At 40.9% G+C, this 25,038-nt stretch overlaps 2 protein-coding genes and 1 long non-coding RNA gene across 5 annotated transcripts; all 3 read left to right on the forward strand.

Moving 5' to 3' along the window:
* The first annotated feature begins 87 nt into the window (after positions 1–87).
* NDUFB1 (NADH:ubiquinone oxidoreductase subunit B1) lies at positions 88–2,705 on the forward strand. Its single transcript, XM_081867107.1, has 3 exons — positions 88–350; positions 1,382–1,526; positions 2,619–2,705. The coding sequence occupies exons 1-3, from the start codon at positions 128–130 to the stop codon at positions 2,653–2,655; spliced, it is 405 nt and encodes a 134-aa protein (XP_081723233.1). The 5' UTR covers positions 88–127; the 3' UTR covers positions 2,656–2,705.
* Positions 2,706–5,456: 2,751 nt separating this feature from the next.
* ATXN3 (ataxin 3) lies at positions 5,457–24,928 on the forward strand. 3 transcript variants are annotated; one of them, XM_081864711.1, is made up of 11 exons: positions 5,457–5,588; positions 12,178–12,342; positions 12,634–12,678; positions 14,252–14,337; positions 14,846–14,912; positions 17,539–17,626; positions 17,923–18,055; positions 19,419–19,594; positions 19,885–20,011; positions 20,912–20,997; positions 22,405–24,928. In XM_081864711.1, exons 1-11 carry the CDS (start codon positions 5,565–5,567, stop codon positions 22,497–22,499), a joined length of 1,092 nt encoding a protein of 363 aa, XP_081720837.1. In that variant the 5' UTR covers positions 5,457–5,564; the 3' UTR covers positions 22,500–24,928. The 3 variants fall into 3 exon arrangements, with proteins under 3 accessions (XP_081720837.1, XP_081720838.1, XP_081720839.1); XM_081864712.1 differs by having other exon boundaries at positions 12,637–12,678; XM_081864713.1 differs by having other exon boundaries at positions 5,473–5,588; positions 12,182–12,342.
* On the forward strand, positions 14,919–17,491 carry LOC309345546. The gene is made up of 2 exons (XR_014158299.1): positions 14,919–16,259; positions 16,351–17,491. It is a non-coding gene; the product is annotated as an uncharacterized lncRNA (long non-coding RNA).
* Positions 24,929–25,038: the final 110 nt, after the last annotated feature.

Here is a 25,038-nt window from a genome sequence, read left to right on the forward strand (position 1 = left end):
GGAGCCGCTTCCGCCGCTTCTGAAAGCGAACCAAGGAGCGGGCTGTACTATCGAAGGCGTTTACGGAGGGGGGGTAAACCAGAGCGGGAGCACTTGGATTAATGAAGATGCCCCCCTCCCGCCATTGATGTTCATTTGGAGTTCTAAGCAGAGTCTCGAAAAGTCTCAAAGCCATAGCGAAGGAATCCCTCTGCCAGCGGCGGAGAAAATTTCGCCCGCCTACCCCTCTCGGCTCGGTGAATGGTTCATTCCGGCTCTGGTCATCGGAGGGCTCAGTACGCGGCTCTCTAAGCGTCCTTGGTTGGTTGAGGCCCTCAGGTCGGTATTGCGCTTGAAGGCCTTCAGGCCAGGTAAGGATTAGGCGTATTAAGAGCGGGGTGGCCAAAAAAAGGGGGAGGGTTGTTAAAACGAAAAAAAAAAGGGGGGGGTGTTGCAAGGAATTTCCAGCGTGTCTCTCCAGACTGTATAAAAAGAAAACAAAAAAAGGGGGGGGGGATTGTTAAGGGTCAGTGTTAAGCCAGGAGTAAGGAAGGGAAAACCTCGGATTTCACAATGGCGCCAACGGAGTAGGAACCAGCGAGAAGACTTTGGGGTGAAGGTGTGGACCCCCCAGGGGTGCAGCAAAAGGCAGATTCCATGTTCTTGTTACGAAGAGACTGACTGCCATTTACACAAAGTTATGGGGGGGGGCCCTGGCTTGAAATGCCGTGTCCAGTCCTGGCTGCCACACCTCGTTGCTGGAAGCAGTGCCGTAGTTATGGGGGGTCGGGGGCTAGCCGGGTTTGTTTGTTTATTTCCTGCCCCGGGTGAAGCCTCCAGAGGGACGTCATTGAGGCTGCCAGCCTGTGTGTGTGTACCGAACTGGGCCTTTGACCTGGGTGAAATAAAGCCTAGTTTCTTTCGCTTCTGACTGGAAGCCACAAGGAGGGCGAGTAAGTGCATGTGCAAAGTGGCACGTAGGTCTTGCTTGCAGGTTTCCCGTAAGGCAGCTGGTTGCCCACTGAGAGCAAGATTATTCAGTTGGCCTTGGGTATGATCAAGGGAGGCTTTTCTTCAGCTGTAACAGAAATGTTTAATATTATGCATCATAGAATGCAGTGCATAAAGAGAAGCTTTGCTCCCTTTCCATTAAAGCACTAGAATTTGTGGACGTTCAGTTAAAACTGATTTGCAGTAGGAGATTAAAGTAGACTACTTAAAAGTAAGTCCCATTGTGTTAAATGAGGCCAACTCCCAGCTAATTTGGAATAGGACTGCAGCCTTAATTTTTTTTTTTATTCTAGGATGTTTTTGTTTAACTGTTTACAAGTATCTTAAATGTTTCAGGCATCCATACGTTATGTGTTGATTTTATTTTATTTTTGGTTCTCTTTCTTATTAGTAACTATGGTGAATATTTTGCATCTTGTGCGAGAACACTGGGCCTTAAGTTTGGTCCCCATAGGATTTGTGTTGGGATGTTACTTGGACAGGAAGAATGATGAGAAAATGGCACTCTTCAGAAACAAAAGCAAGTTATTTCAAAGGTTAGTTAAGTGAAATATTGACATGTTATTTGATGGGATATTAACACTATTTTGAAACAACAGGCCTGTTCTAGCAGCCTTGTACCCTTCATTACTTGGGAATTCTGAGAAACCAAAAAATCAGTGCAGTTTTGAAAGGTTCAATCTGCAATCATGATTCAAAATGGTGTCCAGTTATACCTTGGCTGGCATGGCCTAGTCAATATGTAGTAAGTCAAAAGAGCCCCACACAAAGCCTAAATGACATGGGACCAAATTACCAAAAGAAGTACCTATTCTGATCTCAGCCTCCCAAGCCTTAAAAAAATAAATCTGTTGTAGTTTTCTCTGTGTACCTCATTCATCCAAGATGAGAGATGTTATCATCAAGAGAGAAGGTTGGTTGTTTTTATTTTCATCCACAGCAGTTTACACGTCCAGTATAGCAGTGTTGGAACCAAGTGAAGTTGCCATATAGCCTGTAATTTTTGCTTATACAGTGGTTGCTTGTGCTACATTGCAGTGGATCTCCCCTATTTCAAAACAAAAAAATTCCTTCCAGTAGCACCTTAAAGACCAACTAAGTTAGTTCTAGGTATGAGCTTCCGTGTGCATGCACACTTCTTCAGATACCAACACGGCTACCTATCTGTAACTCCCCTATTTCACTTAGCTAGGGTTCAGCCCCCAATCAGCTGTAAAGCTCACTGGGTAACCTTTTGCCAATCTCTGTCTCCCAGCCTAATTATTTCATAGGTTTCATACAAAGATAAAATGGGATAGTCAGTTTTGTATAAAGAGCTTAGGGGGATGAGTCATGAACACAATTTGAGGAGATGTGAGGGGTAATGACAACTACCTAAATGCCTTTGATTAAAAGGCAAAAGGGAAATCGTTTACACAAATTTGATTTGAAGGTTGCTGTGGTTTTTAATGATGTTTTTATTCATGACTTTGTGAGAAGTAGTGGACATAACAGTGCAGAAGTTAAGTCTTGCTTTCCGAATCAGTTACAAAGCATCTAATTACTTAACAGAACATATTTTACATTTATAAGCTATGTTCTGGAATAATTCATTCCTAATTCTGTGGTCCTCTATTTCCTTTCCACAGGGAATTGAAACCTGGAGAAGAAGTCACGTGGCGATAATGTATTAAATGAGAAATGCTTCCAGATAATTAAACTTGTATCTATAAGAAGTGTGTGATTGTGTTATCAAAAGAAATGAGGAAATGAAGAAATATATGGGCGCTTTGCAGCCAGTTAAAGTGCAGTCCTGAAGGACTATCTCTCTGTGTATAAACAAGCTTGTACCCTGCTCTCAGGTACACTTCCATTGGCCATACAATGTTGGTAGATGCTAGATACGGGCCCTTTTTGGTGGTGATGCTGCAATTGTGGAATTCCTTCTCTGGGGAGATCAGACAGGGCCCTTTTCATTCCATTAAAACAAAAAATGTCTTAACATTCCACTCAAACTGACATTTGGAATTTTAAAAAATGGGTGATAACCAACAAAGTCACGTTCAGAGTATTATTACTTGACTTGTTAGTTGTTTGTTTCACAGAAGTTTCAAAATGACTTGCAGCATAAATAAAAATACATTGTAATGTTGATACGTTAACACAAAAACATATGCAGTCAATTAAAAAATACAGGAAATAATATCCTCTCTCCAGCTCCTCTCCCAAGAGCAGCAGAAAGCTAACAGCAAAACACCATCTATCAAAAGCCTGGAAAAAGAGAAGTTTTTACCTGACACTGAAAATAGCTGGTTAGGCCTGAGCAATGTATCAATACATTGCCTGGACTGGTATGAGGGCCAGACCGCAATGGTGGCTTCACCCAGTGGTATATCATGAATGTCACCACTCCTGAGTCCCTCCTGCCACCAGTGCTCTGCGCACCAAAGGAAAAACAAACGGCAGTCAGGCACTGGTGACAGAGAGACTCTGGAGCAGTGGCGGTTTCACTCAATATACCGCTGGGTGAAACTGATCACTCCCTGGCCATCATATAACTGAGGGAGGAACTGCCAAAGGAAAGCACCTGGTCATGTGTCTGTGACCATTGGTTCAGCACAAAAATCCACTCTACTAACAGAACACTGCTTCCCTGTTTCATTGCAAAGAGTTGGGCAGTTCATGTACTGTGATAGCTCCATGGGGACCCAAGCTGGCACCATAATGGCGGTGCCCTTGGAGCCCCACGGGGCTGCAGCAAAAATAACTTCTTGCAATATGTGCAAAGATGTCCACAGTTTTTGAAGGATAAAAATACCTTAAATGCTCGGACTCGGTTGCAATAACACACAATCTTTAAAAAAGACAGGTCTAATCTATAGTGGTGAGTTATAATGTGTTATAAAAATGTGATACCAGGGGGTGCTGTACAGCAGTCAATGGAAAATTGCATTGAGACCTGTACAGTATTTTTCTTAGCGTTTTTTAGATCAGTGTAGACCCAGCCTGAACTGATGGCATGAAGCAATAAAGAAAATTTGTAACTGACCAATAAAGTACATAACGATTCAATGAGACTAACATGTACAGTTAATTACAATGTAACCATATATCATAAAGTGCCCACTCCATCCTGCAAATCACTTCTCATCAATCCTCACAAGGATCCTGACTTCTATGGATGAATACAGAATTCATTAATATTTTCAGAGAGCTCCAATTTTTTGATAGGCCCTAGCACAAAACCTGTGATGTACCTGTGGCAGGTACAACTATGAAACACGCATCTAAGGCTGCAACCTGTTATTTTTCTCTCAAACATCTCTGCAATAGAACCCTTATTTTAAGGATATGTACAATTTATCCCCTTCTTTTTCAGCCTGTCTACTGAAGGTGTGGAGAACCTGTTGCCTCCTAGGTTTTGCTGTACAGTGGCACCTCAGGTTAAGTACTTAATTTGTTCCGGAGGTCCGTACTTAGCCTGAAACTGTGCTTAACCTGAAGCACCACGTTAGCTAATGGGGCCTCCTGCTGCCGCCACGCCGCCAGAGCCTGATTTCTGTTCTTATCCTGAAGCAAAGTTCTTAACCTGAAGCACTATTTCTGGGTTAGCGAAGTCTGTAACCTGAAGCGTATGTAACCTGAGGTACCACTGTACGACAACTCTCATCACTTGGACTGATGGGAGTTGTGGTTCAGCAACTTCTGGAGGGCAACTGTTGCAGTCTTATACGGTGCAATCCTGTTTGTGTCTACTCAGGAGTAAACCATATTGAGCCCAATAGTACTCACCCCCAAAGCACCCCTGACACTCCAGTGAATATATATACATTGAAGTAGGGATAAAAATGTTGCTACAAATGCCCATTCGGAGTAGAACACACTGGGTTTTTGTTTTTGAAAAGCCGAGAAGGAGCTGTGCAGCTGTCAAGGAAGGAGGAAAATAGTGGATAGAAATGAAAAGGGCAGCAGCTGGTGTCATTTAGGGTTAAAAAAATAAATTATATAAAGGATAAGACTGTTGGGAACTCAAGGCTCTCTCCCCACCCCCAACTCGAACTGTTACTCTCTACTATGATCGAAATAATTTTAAAAATTGTCAAGTAGCACCTTAGAGACCAACTAAGTTTGTTCTGGGTATAAGCTTTCGTGTGTATGCACACTTCTGCTATGATGGTCGCTGACCCATCGACTGAGCAAGATCAATTTCCTGAGGGGCACGTCAGGGTTATTTCAAAGCACGGCGTCGAAAGGGAACCTCTCTTTTATACGTTTCTTTCTCACCTCACTTTTCTGTTCCCCCCTCCCCTTTCAATCGGAACCGGAAGTGAAGGCTGCCCGGGGTAGCCGCGAGCGTTCTCTGCCCCTCGCGTACCTCTTTGGGGCGATTGTTGCGTTCGTAGAGATAGGTGGCGGCGTGGGGGAGAGCGAAGCCCAGCCTATCCGAGGGGAGGGGAAGGAAGCGGTAGCCACGGCGATTGGCTGCAGCGGGTCACGGGGCGGAGCTTGGATTGGCTGGGCGGAGGTCATGTGGTGTGGAGGCTGCCTCTGGCGGCGGCGGCGGCGGCCGTGGTAGTGGTGGGAGACAAATAAACATGGAGGCCATCTTCCACGAGAGGGTAAGCGGAGCGAGAGTGGTGGCGGCGGGGGCGCCTGTGGGGGAAGCGGGAGAGGCTTTCCTGAGGGAGCGGCCTGCCTGCCAAGAGAGAGGAGGCTCGAGGGGGAAGCCGCGTGGCTTCGGCTCTTGCCGTCCACCTGGCCGGTCCAGGGGCTGCATAGGAAGCCGCCTGGGGAAGCCTCTCCCCCTGGACACAAGTTTGTATGGATCTTCGGTTGTGTGAAGGACGAAGGGGGCCCTCGTTTTGGGACGCTTCAGCGGCACTTAGTGGGGGGGGGCAGGTTAAGCAGTTGTTGTTTAGTCGCGTCCGACTCTTCTTGACCCCATGGACCAGAGCACGTCAGGCACTCCTGTCGTCAACTGCCTCCCGCAGACTCATGCTGGTAGCTTCGGAGAACACTGTCCAACCATCTCGTCCACTGTCGTCCCCTTCTCTTCTCATGAGGTGGCCAAAGTATTGGAGCCTCAAATTCAGGATCTGTCCTTCCAGTGAGCACTCAGGGCTGATTTCCTTAAGAATGGATAGGTTTGATCTTCTTGCAGTCCATGGGACTCTCAAGAGTCTCCTCCAGCACCATAACTCCAAAGCATCAATTCTTCGGCGATCAGCCTTCTTTATGGTCCAGCTCTCACTTCCATACATCACTACTGGGAAAACCATAGCTTGTTGGCAAGATGATGTTTCTGCTTTTTAAGATGCTGTCTAGGTTTGTCATTGCATTTCTCGCAAGAAGCAGGTGTCTTTTAGGGTTCCCTAATCCACGGACCCTCCAAGGGTCCCTGTTTTCCAGGGACACCCAGAAGCCGTCGCGGTTTCTGATTTGATCCCCGAATGTCCCGCTTTTCCTTAGGGCGTCCCTATTTTCATCGGAGAAATGTTGGAGGGTATGGCGGAATGTCCCTATTTTCTTTGGACAAATTTTGGAGTTATGGAGTTATACGACCCTCCGAGCCGTCTGAAGGCAATCTTGTATAGGGAAGTGAGGGTTGTTTTTTTTTTAAAAAAAAGTTCAATTATGTTTTTCTATATGTCGGAAGCTGCCCAGAGTGGCTGGAACAACCCAGTCAGATGTGTGGGGTATAAGTAGTGAAATTGTCATTATGGAATGGGACGTCTCTATTTCCATCGGAAAAATGTTGGAGGGTATGAATCCATCCTAATTGCTTTTATGGTCTCTGCTCATAGCATTAATAATAAGTTTATTTATACCCCGCCCATCTGGCTGGGTTGCCCCAGCCACTCTATATTTCTATATTATCCTTGTGTCCTATTGCTTGAAAGGTGGGATGTTTAGAGAGAGAGACAGAGAGAGAGAGATTTTTGAGATCACCCTTGTATATTGTACTCAACCCTGGTATTTGTTAGAGGAAGGGTGATCTCGAAAGTCTGAAAAAAATAACGAAGTAAACTCTTGTTCTCCGCCTTTTTCTACTGACAGGATACTAAAGATCATTGGAAATGGCCAATCCCCTATTAAAGCATGTTCATATAATTGTAAGCTGGGTGGCACAGAGGAGTGTTTTTCTCTTTATTCCTTCCTGGTGGGGAAGTGCGGGGCAACTAACTCTGCTGCTAATGGCAGGGAGTACAAAATAGGGAAGTGGTGGTTCGGCTTGAAGTACAAGGGTGAGTCACAATCCTAGTTTGAAGGGTACTGCTTGGTTCAAAACATTGTCCACTCCACTGACATCTGTATAATGTATCTTTGCTGTGCCTTAGCTACTTTACTTGTGCAGTATTAAATAATTTTTTTCTGTCCTAAACATATGACCAGCTTGCTATTTTGAAAACATGTGATTTTTAAAAATAATTTGATAATAGTGTTGCACATGACATGACTTTCTTTGTTTTTGGCACAACTTTCATCTTTCATTTTTTCATGATATCTACTAGTGATAAGGCAAACATGCTTGCCTCCAAGGTGCAGTCACCTTATCAACTTACAAGCAAGTGTGATATATCCTGGTCACGCCTGCATTTCACTTCTGGTACAACTTCTTGATTAGCTTCATGAGCATATTGTATTGCTTGTGTTAATTGATTGGAAATAATTTACCACATTAATATCCTGTCCTTGCTCCAAGGAGCTCATTGTACCATTCATGGGCTAACTAATTTGATCACTTACAACAACTCGTAAGGTAGTTCAGACTGAAATGTTGTGACTTTTTTTAGGACTGAGACACATTTAAAAGAAATATATTTTTCTAGTCAAACACTCTGTGTGACACCCCATTAAGTGGAAACTGGACTAGTTTCCTCTTGATATTCCTTCCAGGCCAGGGGCGCCGACTTATAAAAAATATTGGGGGGGCGGGGGCCCATACCGACTTATAAAAAATATTGGGGGGGCCCAAGACCTCCAAACCGCTGCTGCTGGGGGAACGAAAGGGGCGAGCCCCGGGCTGCCGCGACCTTAAGTGAACCTGTGAGGGCCCGCCCTTTGCGGCAGCCGATTGGCTGCCGCCGTGGGCGGTGAATATTAATGAGTTAGGGGGAATCCCCGCTTCTCGCGGGGCTGCCGCCAGCCCCGCGAGATTGTTGATGGGTCGAGAGCCCGCAACCCCACCCCCTCTCTAGATCGGGAGTGGCTTTGTTTTAACTCATTACTGAATACATTTTTAAAGGTAACTATCGTCAAACAAGGAAAATAAAAAATACCAACATAATTTTGTGATTTTACAAAGCATAATATAACTAATAATTTTCTTAAATTATTGGGGGCGGAGCCCCCCCAAACGAATTTTTGAGGGGGCTCGGGCCCCCTCAGGCCCCATGGAGTCGGCGCCTATGTTCCAGGCCTTAAACTTTATTAATATTCTTATAAATTAACTCCCCCTCCATGGTTTTGGGTACAGTTTAATAGATTATATGCGGGAAACACTTCTGTACACAATGAGGTTACTCAGTACCCCCTTCTACAGCTGTTGTCTCTTATGCCTTCCAAAAAGCAGCTCTAGAGCATTGGTCCAGCCTGACAGTGTGAGAAGCAAACTTGAGCTCCACTTTAATGATAAACAGTTCTTCAAAAAATATTCCACTTCCATGAAAAGAAAAAACTTTGTATGAAATGTTTTCAGAAATTTAAATGCAGAGCTCATGTTCTATTTTCTGAAGTAAGACGACACAGGGATATAGAAGCCTTTTAGCTAAATCAGTTATGATTGCATAAAGGCACAAATATAATTATATGTCTCAAAGATACATCATCCTACACACATTCTTTCTGACAAAACATTGTGCACACCCTATTTCCTCAACTTCTAAGCTGGAATGTGACATTGTCGTTGTTGTTTTGCAAAGCAGCCCTATATACAGGCTGAATGAAAATGTTCTGTCATCAACACTTTTCTTGAAATTGGGAAGTGTTTGCTACTTCATTCTGAACTCAATAGTATGATTGAACAATTGATGCCCGAAGGATTCAGTCAAGTCACCACTGGCTTCCTATTTGACCCTTAGTACAGCCCTGAGCCAAGGACTGTTCTCCCATCCCCAGAATTATTCCTTTTAGCCACTTTCTCCCATGCAGGCGAAGAAATGGGTAAAGAGGCTCTTTAATACCTTCTTCAGCTGTGAACCACAAGAAGTTCTCTGTCCTCATTATATAAATCCCTCTATTTGCCTGTGTAGTAGTTTGTGCGTGGTGGCAAGCTGCTTAGAACTCTTAGAGAGCCTCTGTTTATGGTCACACTTGCAGTGCAATCCGATACATGTTTATCCTGAAGTAAGCCCAACCATGGTTAGTCTTGCTTGTTCTCAGGTAGATGTGCATATGATTGCAGTCTTAGTACGGGAGGTGATTATGATTACAGTGGTACCTCAGTTTACGAACTTAATCCATTCTGGAAGTCCGTTCTTAAACCAAAGCCATTCTTAAACCGAGGCGCTCTTTCCTTAATGAGGCTTCCCACCACCAGTACCCTTCCACGGTTCGGCTTCCGTTCGTTGACCGAGGTAAAGTTGGCTAACAAGAACACTACTTCCAGCTTTGCGGAGTTCATATACTAGGGCTGTTACCAGTTCGTAAACAGGGCTGTTCTTAAACCAAGGTGAAAAGGTGAAGGACTCCTGACAGTTAAGTCCAGTTGCAAATGACTCTGGGGTTGCGGCGCTCATCTCGCTTTACTGGCCGAGGGAGCCGATGTTTGTCCGCAGGCAGTTTTTCCAGGTCATGTGGCCAGCATGACTAAGCTACTTCTGGCGAAACAAGAGAAGCGCACAGAAACGCTGTTTACTTTCCCGCTGGAGTGGTACCTATTTATCTACTTGCACTTTGATGTGCTTTTGAACTGCTAGGTTCAAAACTGCTAGGTTGGCAGGAGCAGGGACTGAGCAACGGGAGTTCACCCCGTCATGGGATTTCGAACCGCCGACCTGATTGGCAAGCCCTAGGCTCAGTGGTTTAGACCACAGCATCACCCGCGTCCCTTAAATCGAGGTACCGCTGTATTTCTTTTTTTCAGTTTTCTGTTGTGAGCAATAAAAGTGACTGAAGCATGGCAATCCCTGGAATATTTGAGTGATTGTGTTAAAGCTTCTGTTGCTTTTCCTGCTGAGGAGGATTGGGTTAGAAAGCAAGCAACTAATTTAACTATAGCCCACTATTTAGTCAAAGTAGCTTGCAACAGTTGCGCAGATGCACCACTGCGGGTTACAAACGTGCATCCCGCACGGATCATGTTCGCAACCCGAGCGTCCACTGTATAGCAGTCCCTTCTGCCACCTGATGGTCCACATGCCAGGTTTTTCCCTGCAGAGGCAGGGACAAGAAGGAGCTGCAAATGGATTTGGGCTGGCTGAAAGTATTGCTTGTGTGGATAGAGGTAATGTTGCTGACACTTCAGTCTTCAATTGTAAATATGACTCAAAAGATTGCTGACCCAAAGACTTAAATATTTTTGTATCCTGTGACCATTGGCATAATTGGCATTGGGAAGTTCAATCAAGTATGACAACCACATTGAAGAAGAGAGAAAATTCCAATGCCATATATTTATGAATAGATGTGTGTCTGACAATGTTAACTGCTATTCACGTGCCTGCTGACATTAGGCAGTAGCCCTTGATGGAGTTGTACCTCAGTCTGCCTAATAGGAGACCAAATTATTAAAAATACTTTTTTCAGTAGCTTTTCCTGTCCATTTTCTCTTCATTTGGAGCAGTGGTAAACTTTATTATATAATACAGTTGATGTGCATATTTTGTCACAGAATCCAATATGTGCCACAATATGCATGGCCTAGTTTGCTAGCAGCTGCACAGTAAATATGTGGGATTGATTGGCCAAAAGAAGAAAGGCCTAAAGAGGCAATTCAGAAAAGCTCAAGTGATTGGGACTGGGCTTCTGCTGTTGCACAATTTTTGTGACATGTACCTTTGCATGGACTTTGCTGGATAATGCTTCTATAATAAAAGCGACTTAAAAGCTCTTGAAGAAACAGTCTGTTCAACTTCGTGTCTATAGACCTGTCCATTTCACTGTCAAGAGAGGGAGAGCATTTCTCAAAGTGACAAAACACAGAAGTCTTTTAAAAACACAACTTTCCAGCTAAAGCAGTTGATGCTGATTATTAATGGAGAATTCTTAATTCCTTAGGTGTAACTTGAGTTAATACCTCTCGGTACCTTCCAACGTAAAGCATAGTTAGTTTAAGATAACCCAAATTAGATCTTTCATGAGGTCTGTACTATACAGGGGGGAAGGCATTCAGGCCCAAACCTCATTTGAATACATGTGTTTACTGTCCTCAGGGCAATTTAAAGGGTCAGTGTGCTTATTGGCAGCCCATATTCACGATCTTTCTTCAATAAAAAAAAAAAACAGTCTCTAATCCTGGAACCAACATTAGCTCTCCTAGCCATTGGAAGGAGTTAGCAAAGCAAAGCTAGCAGCTAGACTCAAAATCACCAAACATTGGAAGTCTGCATCATAGAATCATAGAGTTGGAAGAGACCACAAGGGCCATCGAGTCCAACCCCCTGCCAAGCAGGAAACACCATCAGAGCACTCCTGACATATGGTTGTCAAGCCTCTGCTTAAAGACCTCCAAAGAAGGAGACTCCACCACACTCCTTGGCAGCAAATTCCACTGTCGAACAGCTCTTACTGTCAGGAAGCATCAGGTCGGGTTCCTCAAGAAATGAATGGTTTAAGAGGATGTGAGGCATGGCCTTGTGTCACAAAGCAATACCATTTTGATGTTGTATAGTCTCTGTTCATACACTATATAAATAAAAATAGCACATTCATAGACCCTTCCGCCCATGACATATGCCTCTGTGTGGTGAGACTACCTTATTGATATGTGACTCTTACTTTCCAAATGCCCTTTCTTAGAATCTGTCTTATTATGATGTCTGCAAAAGTGTACGGAGCCTTCTGTTAATTTTATTCCCACTGCAATAGCATACTCCACACAACCATAGTTCTTTGTGTTTTTATTCTTTATCTTGTTTGAATGTTGTTTTTGAAAGCTCAGTAAACACGTCCTTAAAAAAACCCCAGCATTTGAACAATGAAACCATGGCAAGACATTGTAATGTTCATTGTGGCGTTCTTTTCTTTTCTTACATTTCCATTCGTTAGCAAGAAGGCTCCCTGTGTGCCCAGCATTGCTTGAATAACTTACTACAAGGGGAATATTTCAGTCCTGTAGAACTGTCTTCTATTGCACAGCAACTGGATGAAGAAGAGCGAATAAGGATGGCAGAAGGAGGACTTTCTAGTGAAGAGTATCAAACATTTTTACAGGTAACAGCCTTTAAAACTCTTCAGATGAACTGGCATTAATTCACCAGCTTGTTTTATGCAAATTTAATATGCTTAAAATGGGATGGGTCTACCAAATATATTTCCTGGGTACCTATTTTATTTGCCTGGGGTGGTTTGCGGTTTACTAAAAATATGTTTAAGCATGAATAAATTGTGAAGAATGGGCATAACTCATTCTCAGCTTATGTCCTCCCCCCCCCCCCGAAGTCTTTCTAGTAATACGGATTAATCACCTTCCCCCTTTCCCCTTTTCCATTTGTTTTTGAACAGCAGCCTTCTGGAAACATGGATGACAGTGGCTTCTTCTCTATTCAAGTAAGCATTCTCCTTGTAGTCTCCGTTCTTAAAAAGTGTGTTTTAGTGAGAGTTCAATCTATGTTCACATTTTTGAGCCTGTTTAGGAGACAGTTCAGATCCCTGTGGCTGCAACCCTACAGATAATTTTGATCTTTATATGCCACTAATTTTTCAGTAACATTTAGGCAGCCTTATAGTTTTTATAGACGTTTCCTTTAAATCAAAAGTCTTCTACGTACTTGGGGTTTGTGGTTTACATGTATCTTCCAAAGTGGCAAAAAGCATTAAAGTGGTGAATGATTTTTTTATTACACAATTGAAATATGCAGTTATACAATTTCATTTTGTTTGGTGATATAATTCCCTTCAATTTGTGCTCTTGGTAAATAGATCAGCCCATGGGTCCTTTAAGGCTTATATTTAATGGAAATATTTCTTTGTTTTTCTGAATGGTGCAGCAAGAAAGTGATAATTGCAGCTCCATGTTGTACAAGGCCTGTCTGTAACAATTTTAGTGTTCACACTGATGTTTCCTGAATCAGGCAAGCAAAATGTGAAAGGTGTGTTGATACACACACACACACACACACACACACACACGCGCACACACACTGAAGAAACACTTCTCTTGTTTGCACTTTAAGCTGTTTCATGGGTATCTCAGACTAAAAGATGGACTATATATTTAGTAAGTAACTAGTGCCAAGAAAATATTGAGTAAATAACTAGGGCAAGGAGCTTCAGATCCATGTACATGACTGTGTGAGAGCTCCACACTTCACACGTATGCTACAGAAAACACCAGTGTTAAAAAGAAGAAGAAGAAAGAAATCCTTGAAACTGGCAGACTTACAATTGCAACTTGCAACTTACAATTCCACTTTGCTTTAAATAGTATTCCTTTTCTTGTACAGGGTGTCTAAGGTGAATTGTCTCTGTGATTTCCCAACTGCCTTTTTCCTAAACAGCTTTAAAAAGTGTGTGCCATAAACTGTATTTTGAACTGAAAATGTAAAATCAAATGTATTTGACATTCTTCAGAAACGTGCAGAAAGTACTTTGGGAAGGTCTCAATAGTAATTCTGGATAGTATACCTCTTGTGCAAATATCCTGACCTGCTTAGAACATGGGTGGTTTTTGTTTTGTATCTTAGAGCATGCTAGGACAAAGTGAAATCTTTTGTAGTTATGGAGCTTCCTGAAATAGGCAAATTGCCTCTCAATAGCTTGCCAACATCCAGTTCAGGCATTCAGCATAAATGAAGTGCAAAACAAAACAAAGTGACAATTGTATAGCTGTTTATAACACCAGTTCAGGAGTGTTATGCCTTTTGAGAATTTCCTCGTCAAATTGTGTATTCGTTATTCACCCTTAAATGTGTTATATATGTGGTCTGCTGAATGTAGATTCATGAAGGTTGACTTTTGAATTTTCTCATCCCAGTGGTTTCCTTTTAATAAAACTTAAATTTTTTTCCAGTCCCAGCTTTGTGAAAACAATATATTTGTTTTTATAGTGGCTAAAATGGTTGCATTGCTTAAATTTTATAACTGACTGGTTTGTCTCATGAAAAGTGCTGTTTTTTGACAGGTTATAAGCAATGCCTTGAAAGTTTGGGGTTTAGAACTAATCCTCTTCAACAGCCCAGAGTATCAGAGGCTCGGGATCGACCCTATGTAAGAATTTCTTTTTAGCTCCCTGCTTCCATTATACCAAAAAAAAAAAAAATGCAAGAAAAAGAAACCCTATCATTTTCCTCAGAGTTCCTTTTGAAAATTAGTATATCAAGTTCTGGTTTTATCCCCTCAGCATTTTCTTTTTCATATTATTGAGGCCTTACATGTCCATTTGTCCTCTGAGCCTTCATGACATCTCAGTATCTGTGGCATCACAGAATGCTGATTTTGAATGGTACGTGGCATCATATCTGCTTTATGACATCATGGTGTGTGTCTATTAATATATATGCTTTATATATACAAAAATATCATCAAAAGAGTGCTATCTCAATTCTCTGAACCATCAAAATATTTAAATGATCAAATATCTGATTGAAATTGTAGCTGAATTTAATAAAATGCTTAAAATGATAGCAAAATGACACCAATGATAGTAAAAAAAAAACACCCTTTAAAATACGAGCTCTAATAATTCTTTGTATACGTTGTGTTTTTCTTCTTTTAGAAATGAAAGATCTTTTATTTGTAACTATAAGGAACACTGGTTTACAGTTCGAAAATTAGGAAAACAGGTGACATTCTATTTTTTTTCTTGTTTAAAAATTAACGTCAAGCTTGGGTGTCAGAAGAATGTTGCTTTTAGGGCCAAGTATTATAATTGCGTATTTGACAGCCTAAGACTGTAGTTGAATAACATTCACAGCTGTTTACTTGCATCACAGAACAACCATGTAGTTTGGCATAAATGTGCATAATATGAAGGGCAGCATCCCAACAACATTCCAGCCTTTGGACCACAGTTCTTTAAGTCTCCTTTCAAATCAATTACATGACGGCATCTACCAATACTGGAAGGAGTGGGGAGATGATTGTATTGTTGATTTCTTTAAGAAAGCAAGAATGGGGGAGCACTTCAGTGTTTGACAGCAGTTGCACAGCATGCAAAGAACTAAATGAAATGAGATACAGTTTAAAAATAAATAAATTAAGTGACCTACTTTTTTAAAAAAACAAACACCTTATCCTGTGAGGAGACGGGGCTAGTATTTGCCACTTAAAAATAAGAGAGAATAAAAATAAGATAATCTGGCATGTTGAAGAGCTGTTGCTCATCCGCCACATCACAAGTTATATAAAATAAGATGCTTCAAATAGTTGTGGCAGCTACATTCCATGAGGCAGTTACAGTCATAATGTGTCTCTGCGGGGAGAACATCAATTTTTTTTTGGGGGGGGTTACAAATTGTTATACCTTGAGTGTTCATGAACACAGGTCTTTCTCAGCAGAAGCATGAGCTATTTGGACTGATATTTGAACAAAGACTGCACATTTAGTTGGGCATTTATGTAAAACTGTATCCTGCTTTTCATAAAATGGTTTCCCATCAGTTAAAAATTTGATGGCAGGTGCTATACACCAACAAACGCCCTGTCTTCAGTCTGTCAGGCAAAAAAGGCAAGATGAACAAATGAGGGGAGCAATCAGTTCAATAGTGCCAGAACACAGTGTTGGGGTTGCTAAAAATGAACTCCTAGAACACTTTTAGTCACCTATTGACATCTCCTACTCTAGTTGGTAGGTGCCTGTTGTGCTGCTCACTTCTTCTGAGGTCTAGGTGAACAGCCAAATCATGCTACATAGAATCAGAATTGCAGGGTTGGAAGACACGCCAACGTGTCATCTAGTGTAACCCCTGCAGTGCAGGAATCTCAGCTAAAGCATCCTTGACAGATCGCATGAGCGTTTTGGCTGACGTAATCAAAACTCGAGAACGTATGGTGAACTGTGCCCAAGCTAGGAGATGGGGCATTGCAAAGAATGAGGCATGACAGTTTCCGGAACATAAAGAGTTTTGGAGATGTAAAAATGTACCCTATATCAGTTCAGTCAAAGGATGTTCTAGGTTGAACGTTTAGTTGTGGCAATGAAATTTAATGTTAAATTAATTGCTAATAGTACACAAATCCCACAGCTTTCTTAGATGCTATTTTGTGACTGGTGCTGTTAAGAAATTATGTATATAACACACAAGGCAATATTAGCCCCTATAAATAACAACACTTCAAACCTTCTTTTCTCACACTGCTCTAAGCCAAAATATTTGAATAAGATATGCAGAGAGGACTATTACCAGGAATACATCTTGATATGGTGATTTAGAAGTAAAGCAAAGGCATGGTTTGATGTTAAGAGAAGGAGCAGGACCAAGCCTCGGGCTCACATGCTTCGTCTTTGCTTGCATATCAGGTTTAGTAATATTTGATTCAGATTTCTGACCAACCAAAGATTTGCTAATCTTTGGTTTGAAGGGTTCAAACAAAATGGCACACCGTGATTGACAGTTTCTGATCTCTGTGCTTCTACCTGCTCATTCTTCCAATTCAAAACCAGTTTTTGGCACTAAGGCTGAAAGCCCCCAAAATCTATTCAGTAAAGCTGACACCTCTGTGATATTAAAGCATTGCAGCTGATTTCTCTGTGGGTTGTCTATTCAGTACATTAGTCCCCTAACCTACAGATTGATCAGTGTTTCTAGACAGAAGCAACCAGAGTTGTCGTATGGTACAGTGGTACCTCTGGTTACAAACTTAATTTGTTCTGGAGTACGTTCTTAACCTGAAAACGTTCTTAACCCGAGGCACTACTTCCAGGTTTGTGGAGTCTGTAACCTGAAGTGTTTGTAACCCAAGGTGCTTGTAACCCGAGGTACCACTGTATTTCTGATGCAGTGGTTGCTAATTGTTAACATAGTTTCTCTCTGACCTTAGAAACTTCTGCACCAAAAACTACAATGTGCACAGTTCTCTCCCATGCATGGCTAGCACTTCCTTTGAGCCCAGCCTAGACCTGCCCCCCCCCCACCCCCGACTAAATGCTAAAGCTCCCACTGCAGGTAACCCATAAACTTTGGGGGCAACTGGAGCTTTGACCAATTCAGAAGTTATTTGCAAGCGTCAGTTTAGCTTTATTCAGATAATTACTCTTTAATTTCTTTATTAGGCTATAGTGGCAACCCTACTGAAATTTCAGATGAAGCAGGCAATAAGCCGTACTCAGTTCATTCAGTCATGCTTGAAAGTTGTGTGTACTCATAGCAATTACATATACAGCAGGCAGGTGTTTGCCATGTACAAAAATAAATGGACTAAATCACATGTTAACTCCTTTTATTTGAAATCTTTTTTCTAAAATTACAGTGGTTCAACTTGAATTCTCTCTTGACGGGTCCAGAACTAATATCTGATACTTATCTTGCACTTTTCCTGGCCCAGTTACAACAGGAAGGTAATGCTAACTTTGAAATATTGAGCCCTGTTATTTAAAAGCAAGAGTAAAATTCAAAGGCCAACCAATGATGTTCATGCAAGAAGTCTGTCTTCCTCAATTTTATGAATAAAACAATGACATCCACTAAGTGTACTAGTTATAATGAAGGGAAGACAGAATCCAAAATACTGGCAAATGACAGTTTTATTCTCTTCCCTATTCCCCCTGCTCTCTCTCTCTCCCCCCCCCCTTGTAATGTTTCTTGATAAGTTTTGGTCTCTCATATTTTGGCTACTTGCTTTTACTTTCTTCAGGCTATTCAATATTTGTGGTAAAGGGTGACCTTCCAGATTGTGAGGCTGACCAGTTACTGCAAATGGTTCGGGTGCAGCAGATGCAGCGGCCAAAATTGATTGGGGAAGAGACACTGCAATCAAGAGATCAGAGGTAAGGTAAATAAAAACTTGTATTTTAATCAGTGTTGAGCGTTGGATGTGAGTAACATTGAACTCTGAAAGTAAGCAAGGAAATACAGTAAGAGATAACTACTACCCTTTTGTAGCAGGAGAGAGAGTAATTCAAAACATCTTTCTCTCTGCCTGCTTTTATCTGCAAAACTCTTTTGTGTAGGCTAGAGATGAACTCTTAGCTTCCTTGTCCCTGAGTGTTCACTTGCCACTTCTTCCAACTTCGCAGCTGTTGTCCTCCACACAATACTAAGTAGGACATATATTTCCCTATGCCACCTTATCAGTGGGAAGGTTGTATAAGAACAATAAAAGGTACAGGCAGCCCCCCACTGACGTGTGTTCAATATGTGTCTGACCATGTATCGCACCAAACCCGGAAGTAACCCAGAAACATAATAAAAGACGCCCCTAAGAAGGTGGAATGGGGGCAGAGTAGGTAGAGGGGGCAGAACGGGGTGTTTGCAGGCTTTTTCAGTTGCACCCAATTTCATGGAAGTGTGCTATGATGCAGAACACAACACCCACGCAAATCAGGGGTTGCCTATATATCAGATTTGGAATTACAAGTTTTACAATATGTCTGTATAGTGCACTGCTGGGGGGCTGGGGAAACTTCATTTGTATAGAAACTCTAAAGAGCATGCTTCCCTAGGTTTATAGCTATCCATTTGAATGCAAATCTACCAAGGATTCCAAGCAAAGAGAGCTGTTCCAAAGAGCCCACCCATGATAATATTCACCACCTTTCCTCCTGCCACACCTCTGTCGAAAGGCATCCTCAATTATTAGATTCATACTAACCATATTCCATATCTTAAGTCAGCAAAGCATTTTGAGCTCTGCTTACCTGTTTAGCAGGTTTCCAGAATGGCAAAACAACATTTGTCTTTGACTACATAAATGCCATCAGTTGTGACTCATAAAGAAATGAATGCTCTCACTATGATGGAGAAAACCTAACTCAGTTAACCAAAGTGTAGTGCAGTTTAATAGGTGTGGCAACACTGCCTAACTTGGTGGAGGGAGTGCGTGCCTCTTCCAGTATTATTGATGTGAAGAAAACCCCATTCCCTGTTATCCTCTATTGTTACGTTCCGGGCTAGAGCTGGGAATGCAGCTTGAGTTATTTTGATACTTAGCATGCTTTTGTTCAAAGTAGCTCCATCAGATTCTTCATGTTGTTTTCTACTCTTTCTACTGTTGTATGTGCTATGAGGAAAAATATTTGATAAGTTTGAATCTTTTTTAAAAAAGATCTTAAATGTTTTTCCCACTGCTTTGAAAATGTGGTAGAACTTGACGTTAGAATGAAGCCATTTTTAACTTTGTAATCCTTGCAGGGTACAAAAAACAGACCTCGAACCAGCTGTAGATGTTAATCCTCCCTTCGATGGTACAGGCATGTTAGATGAAGATGAAGAGAATTTCCAAAAAGCACTTGCTCTCAGCAGACAGGAAATAGATATGGAGGATGAAGAAGCAGATCTCCGTAGGGCCATTCAACTTAGTATGCAAGGTAAAATGCTCTTTTAGTTTGCCGCCCCTGGAATGTCCCCTCCCTGTAGACCCAGTTGTCACCATCCTTTTTAAAATAATTTAATCAACAGGCAAGACTTTTTTATTCTCTGAAGACTTTCAGTGGGTGATTGGTGGTGGTTTTTATTTTTTTATACTGCTAATTTTTTTAGGAGGAATTTGGATTATAAACCACTGAAAAACTGTAAATAGAAGAGTAGAAAATTAAAATCATTTTAAATTTAATCTGCTGTATCCCAGTAATGGTGTATGTGCATGTTTTAATTTCAGGAGGCGGCCTTAGAAGTGGTTTCCCAGATTCTTGCACACAAAACGTCCCACATTCATCTGCAACAAGCCACTCTGAATCTCTTACGTCAGAAGAGCTGCGGCGACGAAGACAGGCCTATTTTGAAAAGTAATGTAGACACTGCAAAATGGGATTTGTTAGTAGCAGTCCCAGAAGTATTTCATTACTTGGCCATTGCATTAAGTAATACCAGTGTTTTACTGGTATCTCTAACTCCCTCTCCTGGGCCTCATCACATTTGATTGATTTATGATCAGTTAATTTATTCAAGACTATTTTCACATCAGTGGTTGTCTAGTAAATGCTTTCTCAATTCTGTAGATGTCTCGATTACTTTGTAAAAACATTCGGGTGGGTAGCTGTGTTTGTCTGCTGCAGCAAAAATAACAGTGTGTTGCTTTTGATTCATTTTATTCTTGGTTGTGGCACAGGATTGGGCTAGGTTTTTCCATCCTGCCTAATAAATATTTTAGAATTGGGTAGATATTTCTTTTAAAAATGTATATAATTGACTATAAAAAAAAGCACTGCTACAGCTCATCACTCTTGTTAGGTCAGTACTGTACAATCTTAACACAAATACTGTTCCATTACTGAAAAGGAAAATGAAGCAAACTAAGGGTTTGCATCTGATATCACACAAGCAGAATTCTGTTCCAAAAGGTCCCCCAAAGCCCTGGGGCAGATTTGGAGGGGGGGAAGCAGGGGGAGGATGGGAAGAAGATGTCCTGTTGCACAAGCAGAGGTCTGTGAATGGGAAATCTGTTCCACTCAGGCAACAGCAGCACTGAATGAAACTCTTAAAGCCAAGATGGGAAGGCAATGACCAACACGGGTAGCAGACCTTTATAACATTGCCAAGGGCAGATCTGGCTGTGAATGTTATTTAAACTGGTATGTATGTGAATGAATATTTACCCTTACTTTACAACATCACAGAACTTGTTTAGTCAAAATTAGAACTGCATATTTAGATTCCACTTTTAAAACTATTATTGACTGTTCTAGACAGCAGCAGTTGCATCAGCAAGTTCAGAACCCAGGTTTCCATGATGCACCAGTTACAAATTCAAATACACTGGTCACTGATCCAGGTATTACTTTCCTTCTATCATATTACCATATATGTGTTACCTTACTGTTCGGCCTACTGTTTTTAGAAGACATCTGAAGGCAGCCCTGTTTAGGGAAGTTTTTAATGTTTAATGCTTTATCGTGTTTTTACTATTCTGCTGGGAGGGGCCCAGAGTTACCAGATGGGTGGGGAATAATAATAATAATAATAATAATAATAATAATAATAATAATAATAATAATCCTTTCTTTCTAACTTGGTGGGTCATCATTTCAGTCTTGACTTGGGAAGATTTGGTATGGCTATCTGTATAGTTTAGCAGGTGAATGAATGACGGTGCATGTTTGTGTATTTTCTACTAACTGTCTAGCCTCGTGTTTCAGTCAGTCAAGAGGCAATCTAGAGCAATTACTAACTCATCATTAGCTGTGACTGCAGGTGCACCTATAAAGAATGCAAAAAGGAGAAACTAGTTATCAGAAGTGCCAACTGTGAATATTTGCTGTAGCTCAACACATTTCAGAACTGAAGTTCTTCAGGAACAATCTAGAGAGAATCAAAACTATAAAAGACAACTATTGATGTGTAAACAAAATACTATTCAAACTGTTTGAAATCTTAAAGATATATACAGTTGTACCATGGATGTCGAAGGGAATCCGTCCCAGGAGTCCATTCAGTTTCCAAACGTTCGGCAACCAAGGCGCGGCTTCTGATTCGGAACCCGCATAACCCGCCTTCGTAAACTGGAACACTCACTTCCGGGTTTGCGGCGTTCTGGAGCCAAAACGTTCGGCTCACAAGGGGTATGACTGTAATTACCGAAAAAAGCCATAATTTAAGAGCAGTGTAACAAAGAAAACAATACAAATTGTTAGAACTACATTAACAGGCTCTTCAGTTCTGACATGCATTGATTACTAGTTGGCACTTTGGATAGCTAGTATCTCCTCTTACTTTTTTGGGGGGGGAGGGGGTTTGCAGCCATAAAACATAATGGGGTTGCTGACAGTATACTAACGCCAGTGAGGCCCAGAGTACCCCAGCCATATATGCTGTTTAATCTCCAGAGCAAGCAAGTCTGATTTCTTTCTTCATGCCACATTATAGGGAAGAAACTGATATGGAGCACTATTTCTTGGAATTCTCCATATTCTATTTGTTGGATCAAGACAAGTGCAAGTCGTTATTGATCTTCTTGTTACATGCTCAGTAGCCAGGATAACTCTTCCACCCCCATCCTCTAGCAGATGGGTGCATGCTGATTTTTTTAAAAAAAAACTACACTGCTATTAAAAACTGAGCATTTTATCAGGGAAAAGGTATAATGAAGTCAGTAAAATCTAAAAAGAGAAACGACATATACATTTCCCCTTTTTATAGCTGTATTTTAGAACCTAATGCATTTTATCTTCTATTTTGCCAGGAGGTGATATGAGTGAAGAGGATATGCTTCAGGCAGCTATGAATATGTCCTTGGAAACTGTTAGAAACAGCTTGAACGCAGAAGAAAAGAAATGACAAAAATTCCTAGTTTTATTTTATCAAAACACTAAATCCTGTATTAATCCTATGCGGGTGGTATAAAGGTAGGGTTCATTTCACTGATGTACCAAAGCAGGATATAGCCCTAAAACCTATGAGGCTGAGGATCAGAATTAAAAGGCAATTGCATATAATAAAAATAAAGTCTTCTCACCTTAAGGTTTTAGTTCCCCATGCCACTAGTTCTAATCAAGATTGTTGATTTGCTGCACGTGAGCAAAAGGATTATCAGTTTGTTCTAAAATCTCAACTCGCCTTCCTGATCCATAGATGTTCAGGGTAAGTTAGTGATTCCTGCAAATAGTTGTATGGGGTAGGAGCCCTGTTCAGTTGTGATGGCGTATTCTTGCGGGTTTCTGCACAGCAAAATCAACTGTACCCAGTTACACAGAGGTCCAGTCCTGAGGCTTTTCTGTTATGATGCCAGCATTGGGTGACACCTTCAGCTTCATCGGCTCACGTACATGCCTTAAGGCATTCCAAACACTTCTGTATTTTGGATATTTTAAGCCTATATAAATATAATTTGCCTTTCACTTCTGAAAGATATTTCTGTTACACAGTTTAAAAAAAAGAAAGTTGGCTTGTATTCTCAGTTCTTCTTAAGCAAACTATTTTAATAGACGAAATTAAATAAAGTTATTTTACCAGTATAAGAAAAGATGCAAAAACAGGTCTGGTTCCAGAACTGAATTTTGATTGTTTTAAGGACTGCAAGAGATACAAACTACCAAGCCCATCTTGCATCTTTTTCAACTGAATTTTTTTTTTTTTTGGTAGGAGGAAAGGGAACGTTTTCATTTGTTATACTCTTTCTGCTAAATTTTGGGCAGTTCTGCCCTCAATGCACTGTTTTAGCACTCTGATTCCCTGAACTTTGGTTGAATAGCTGAAGTAACAAGTTGTGGAGCATATTTCAGAACCAGTTACTTTAATTCCTATTCTTTTGCTTGGGAATTGTTTTCTGATCCCTCGTTTTATCCTTTCTCCCCATTCCTGTGTTTCTATACAAGTGTTAGACTGGATAAGCAAAAGAAACTGCCTTACATTGAATTAAACCATTGGTCTATTTAGTCCAGTACCATCCCCTCTGACTGGCAGTGGGATCTTCAAGGTCTCGAACAGAGGTCTTTTCCATCCCTGCTTCCTGAATTTCTTTTAACTGGAGAAACCTGGGGTTAAACCTGGGAGTTTCTGCATGCAAAGCATGTACTCTGCCACTAAGCTAAGGCCTTCCCAGAATTCCAGGCTTCTTTTTTTAGGAGTAAAGAAGATAAGGAAACATTTTAATGCCATGACTTCAGTGCCACCTGTATACCTGCTTTCTGAAATGAACCCTGCATGGTTACCTATGTGTTAAGAATGGATATCATAAATGAATGTGTGTGGGTGTGTGTTCTATCAGATGTTAATGAATGTCCTCTACCTGTAAGATTTTTGCCGCTTTTCATGAATGGCCTTTGTTCATGCACCTTACAGTTTTTTTTCTATCGTCGTGTCTGTTACTGAGGAAAATGGGGGAGCAAACTTAGAGCTATTTTTTTTATTCTGTTAGTTGAGGTATACAAGAGTACTACGGGAGGATGACCACATTTGGCATTCTGTATTACAAAAAAACAGTTTTAACATTTTTATTTTGTAAATGGTGCTTTAAGCATATATTATGTTTACATATGAATCTTATGGCTATGGTATTGGGATGTTTACAGTGTTCAGACTGTATACTCTGCTTAAACCATAGGCATTTGCCAGGTATACCAAGAAAAATATTGCAAAACCTATTGTTAATTTCTTTTGATAATGTTTTCAAAATTAATTATATTATTGCACCATCTTGAAGTGTCATCCTTAGCTACTGAATGATAGATAACTGTATGCAAATATATGGTACGACAAAGGAATACATTACAAATAAGAACACTTGGATTTTGATAATGTTTGTTTACAACAGTGAGCTTTAGATGCTTGGCTAGTTATAGAAGCTGAATCCCATTTATCTTACTTGCATGCTTCATGTTTTGTTGATCTCTCTAAAAACCATTGCATAAGTATGGATAATGGGATTTGGCCCTGAAGGTAAGCATTGCTTTTAAGAATGCATCTAGCTTTACCATTTCCATAAAATTAAGGCAACACTGTTTTGCGCTACACAATTTACTTGATTTATTAACAGGAGGAAATTAGCTTGCCAAACTTAATGCACAGTCATTGTTTTTAAAACTTCTGCACCATTAGTTACATAAAGCTGTCAGCGTTGATTTTTTGTTTTTGCTTTTAAGGTATTACTTGAAAACAAATATGCGAATGGATTCATATAAAACATGAAATCATACCAGTCTGTAAAAATGATGATTTTATTTCCTTTGTACTTTTCCAATAAATCGTGTTCTTTTGAACAAGTTGAATCTGGTGGAATTTAGGACCACTTTTTTTCTTTTACTTGAGTGCATATATCCCAAGAACAAAATATACATGGACCACATCAATTATGGAAGGTGTGCAGAGGTTTCTAAAT

The sequence above is a fragment of the Podarcis erhardii genome (assembly GCF_964252035.2).
Source record: "Podarcis erhardii genome assembly, chromosome: 1".
Taxonomy (NCBI): Eukaryota; Metazoa; Chordata; class Lepidosauria; order Squamata; family Lacertidae; genus Podarcis; species Podarcis erhardii.

What these genes read in the sequence shown, in the direction of transcription:
- NDUFB1 (XM_081867107.1), top strand. Translation starts at nt 128, where the DNA reads ATGTTCATTTGGAGTTCTAAGCAGAGTCTCGAAAAGTCTCAAAGCCAT. An exon ending in CTTGAAGGCCTTCAGGCCAG is followed by an intron (nt 351 to 1,381) that starts GTAAGGATTAGG and finishes CTTTCTTATTAG; the next exon opens with TAACTATGGTGAATATTTTG. An exon ending in AAAAGCAAGTTATTTCAAAG is followed by an intron (nt 1,527 to 2,618) that starts GTTAGTTAAGTG and finishes TCCTTTCCACAG; the next exon opens with GGAATTGAAACCTGGAGAAG.
- ATXN3 (XM_081864711.1), top strand. Translation starts at nt 5,565, where the DNA reads ATGGAGGCCATCTTCCACGAGAGG. An exon ending in GTGGCTTCTTCTCTATTCAA is followed by an intron (nt 12,679 to 14,251) that starts GTAAGCATTCTC and finishes GTTTTTTGACAG; the next exon opens with GTTATAAGCAATGCCTTGAA. An exon ending in TTCGAAAATTAGGAAAACAG is followed by an intron (nt 14,913 to 17,538) that starts GTGACATTCTAT and finishes CTAAAATTACAG; the next exon opens with TGGTTCAACTTGAATTCTCT.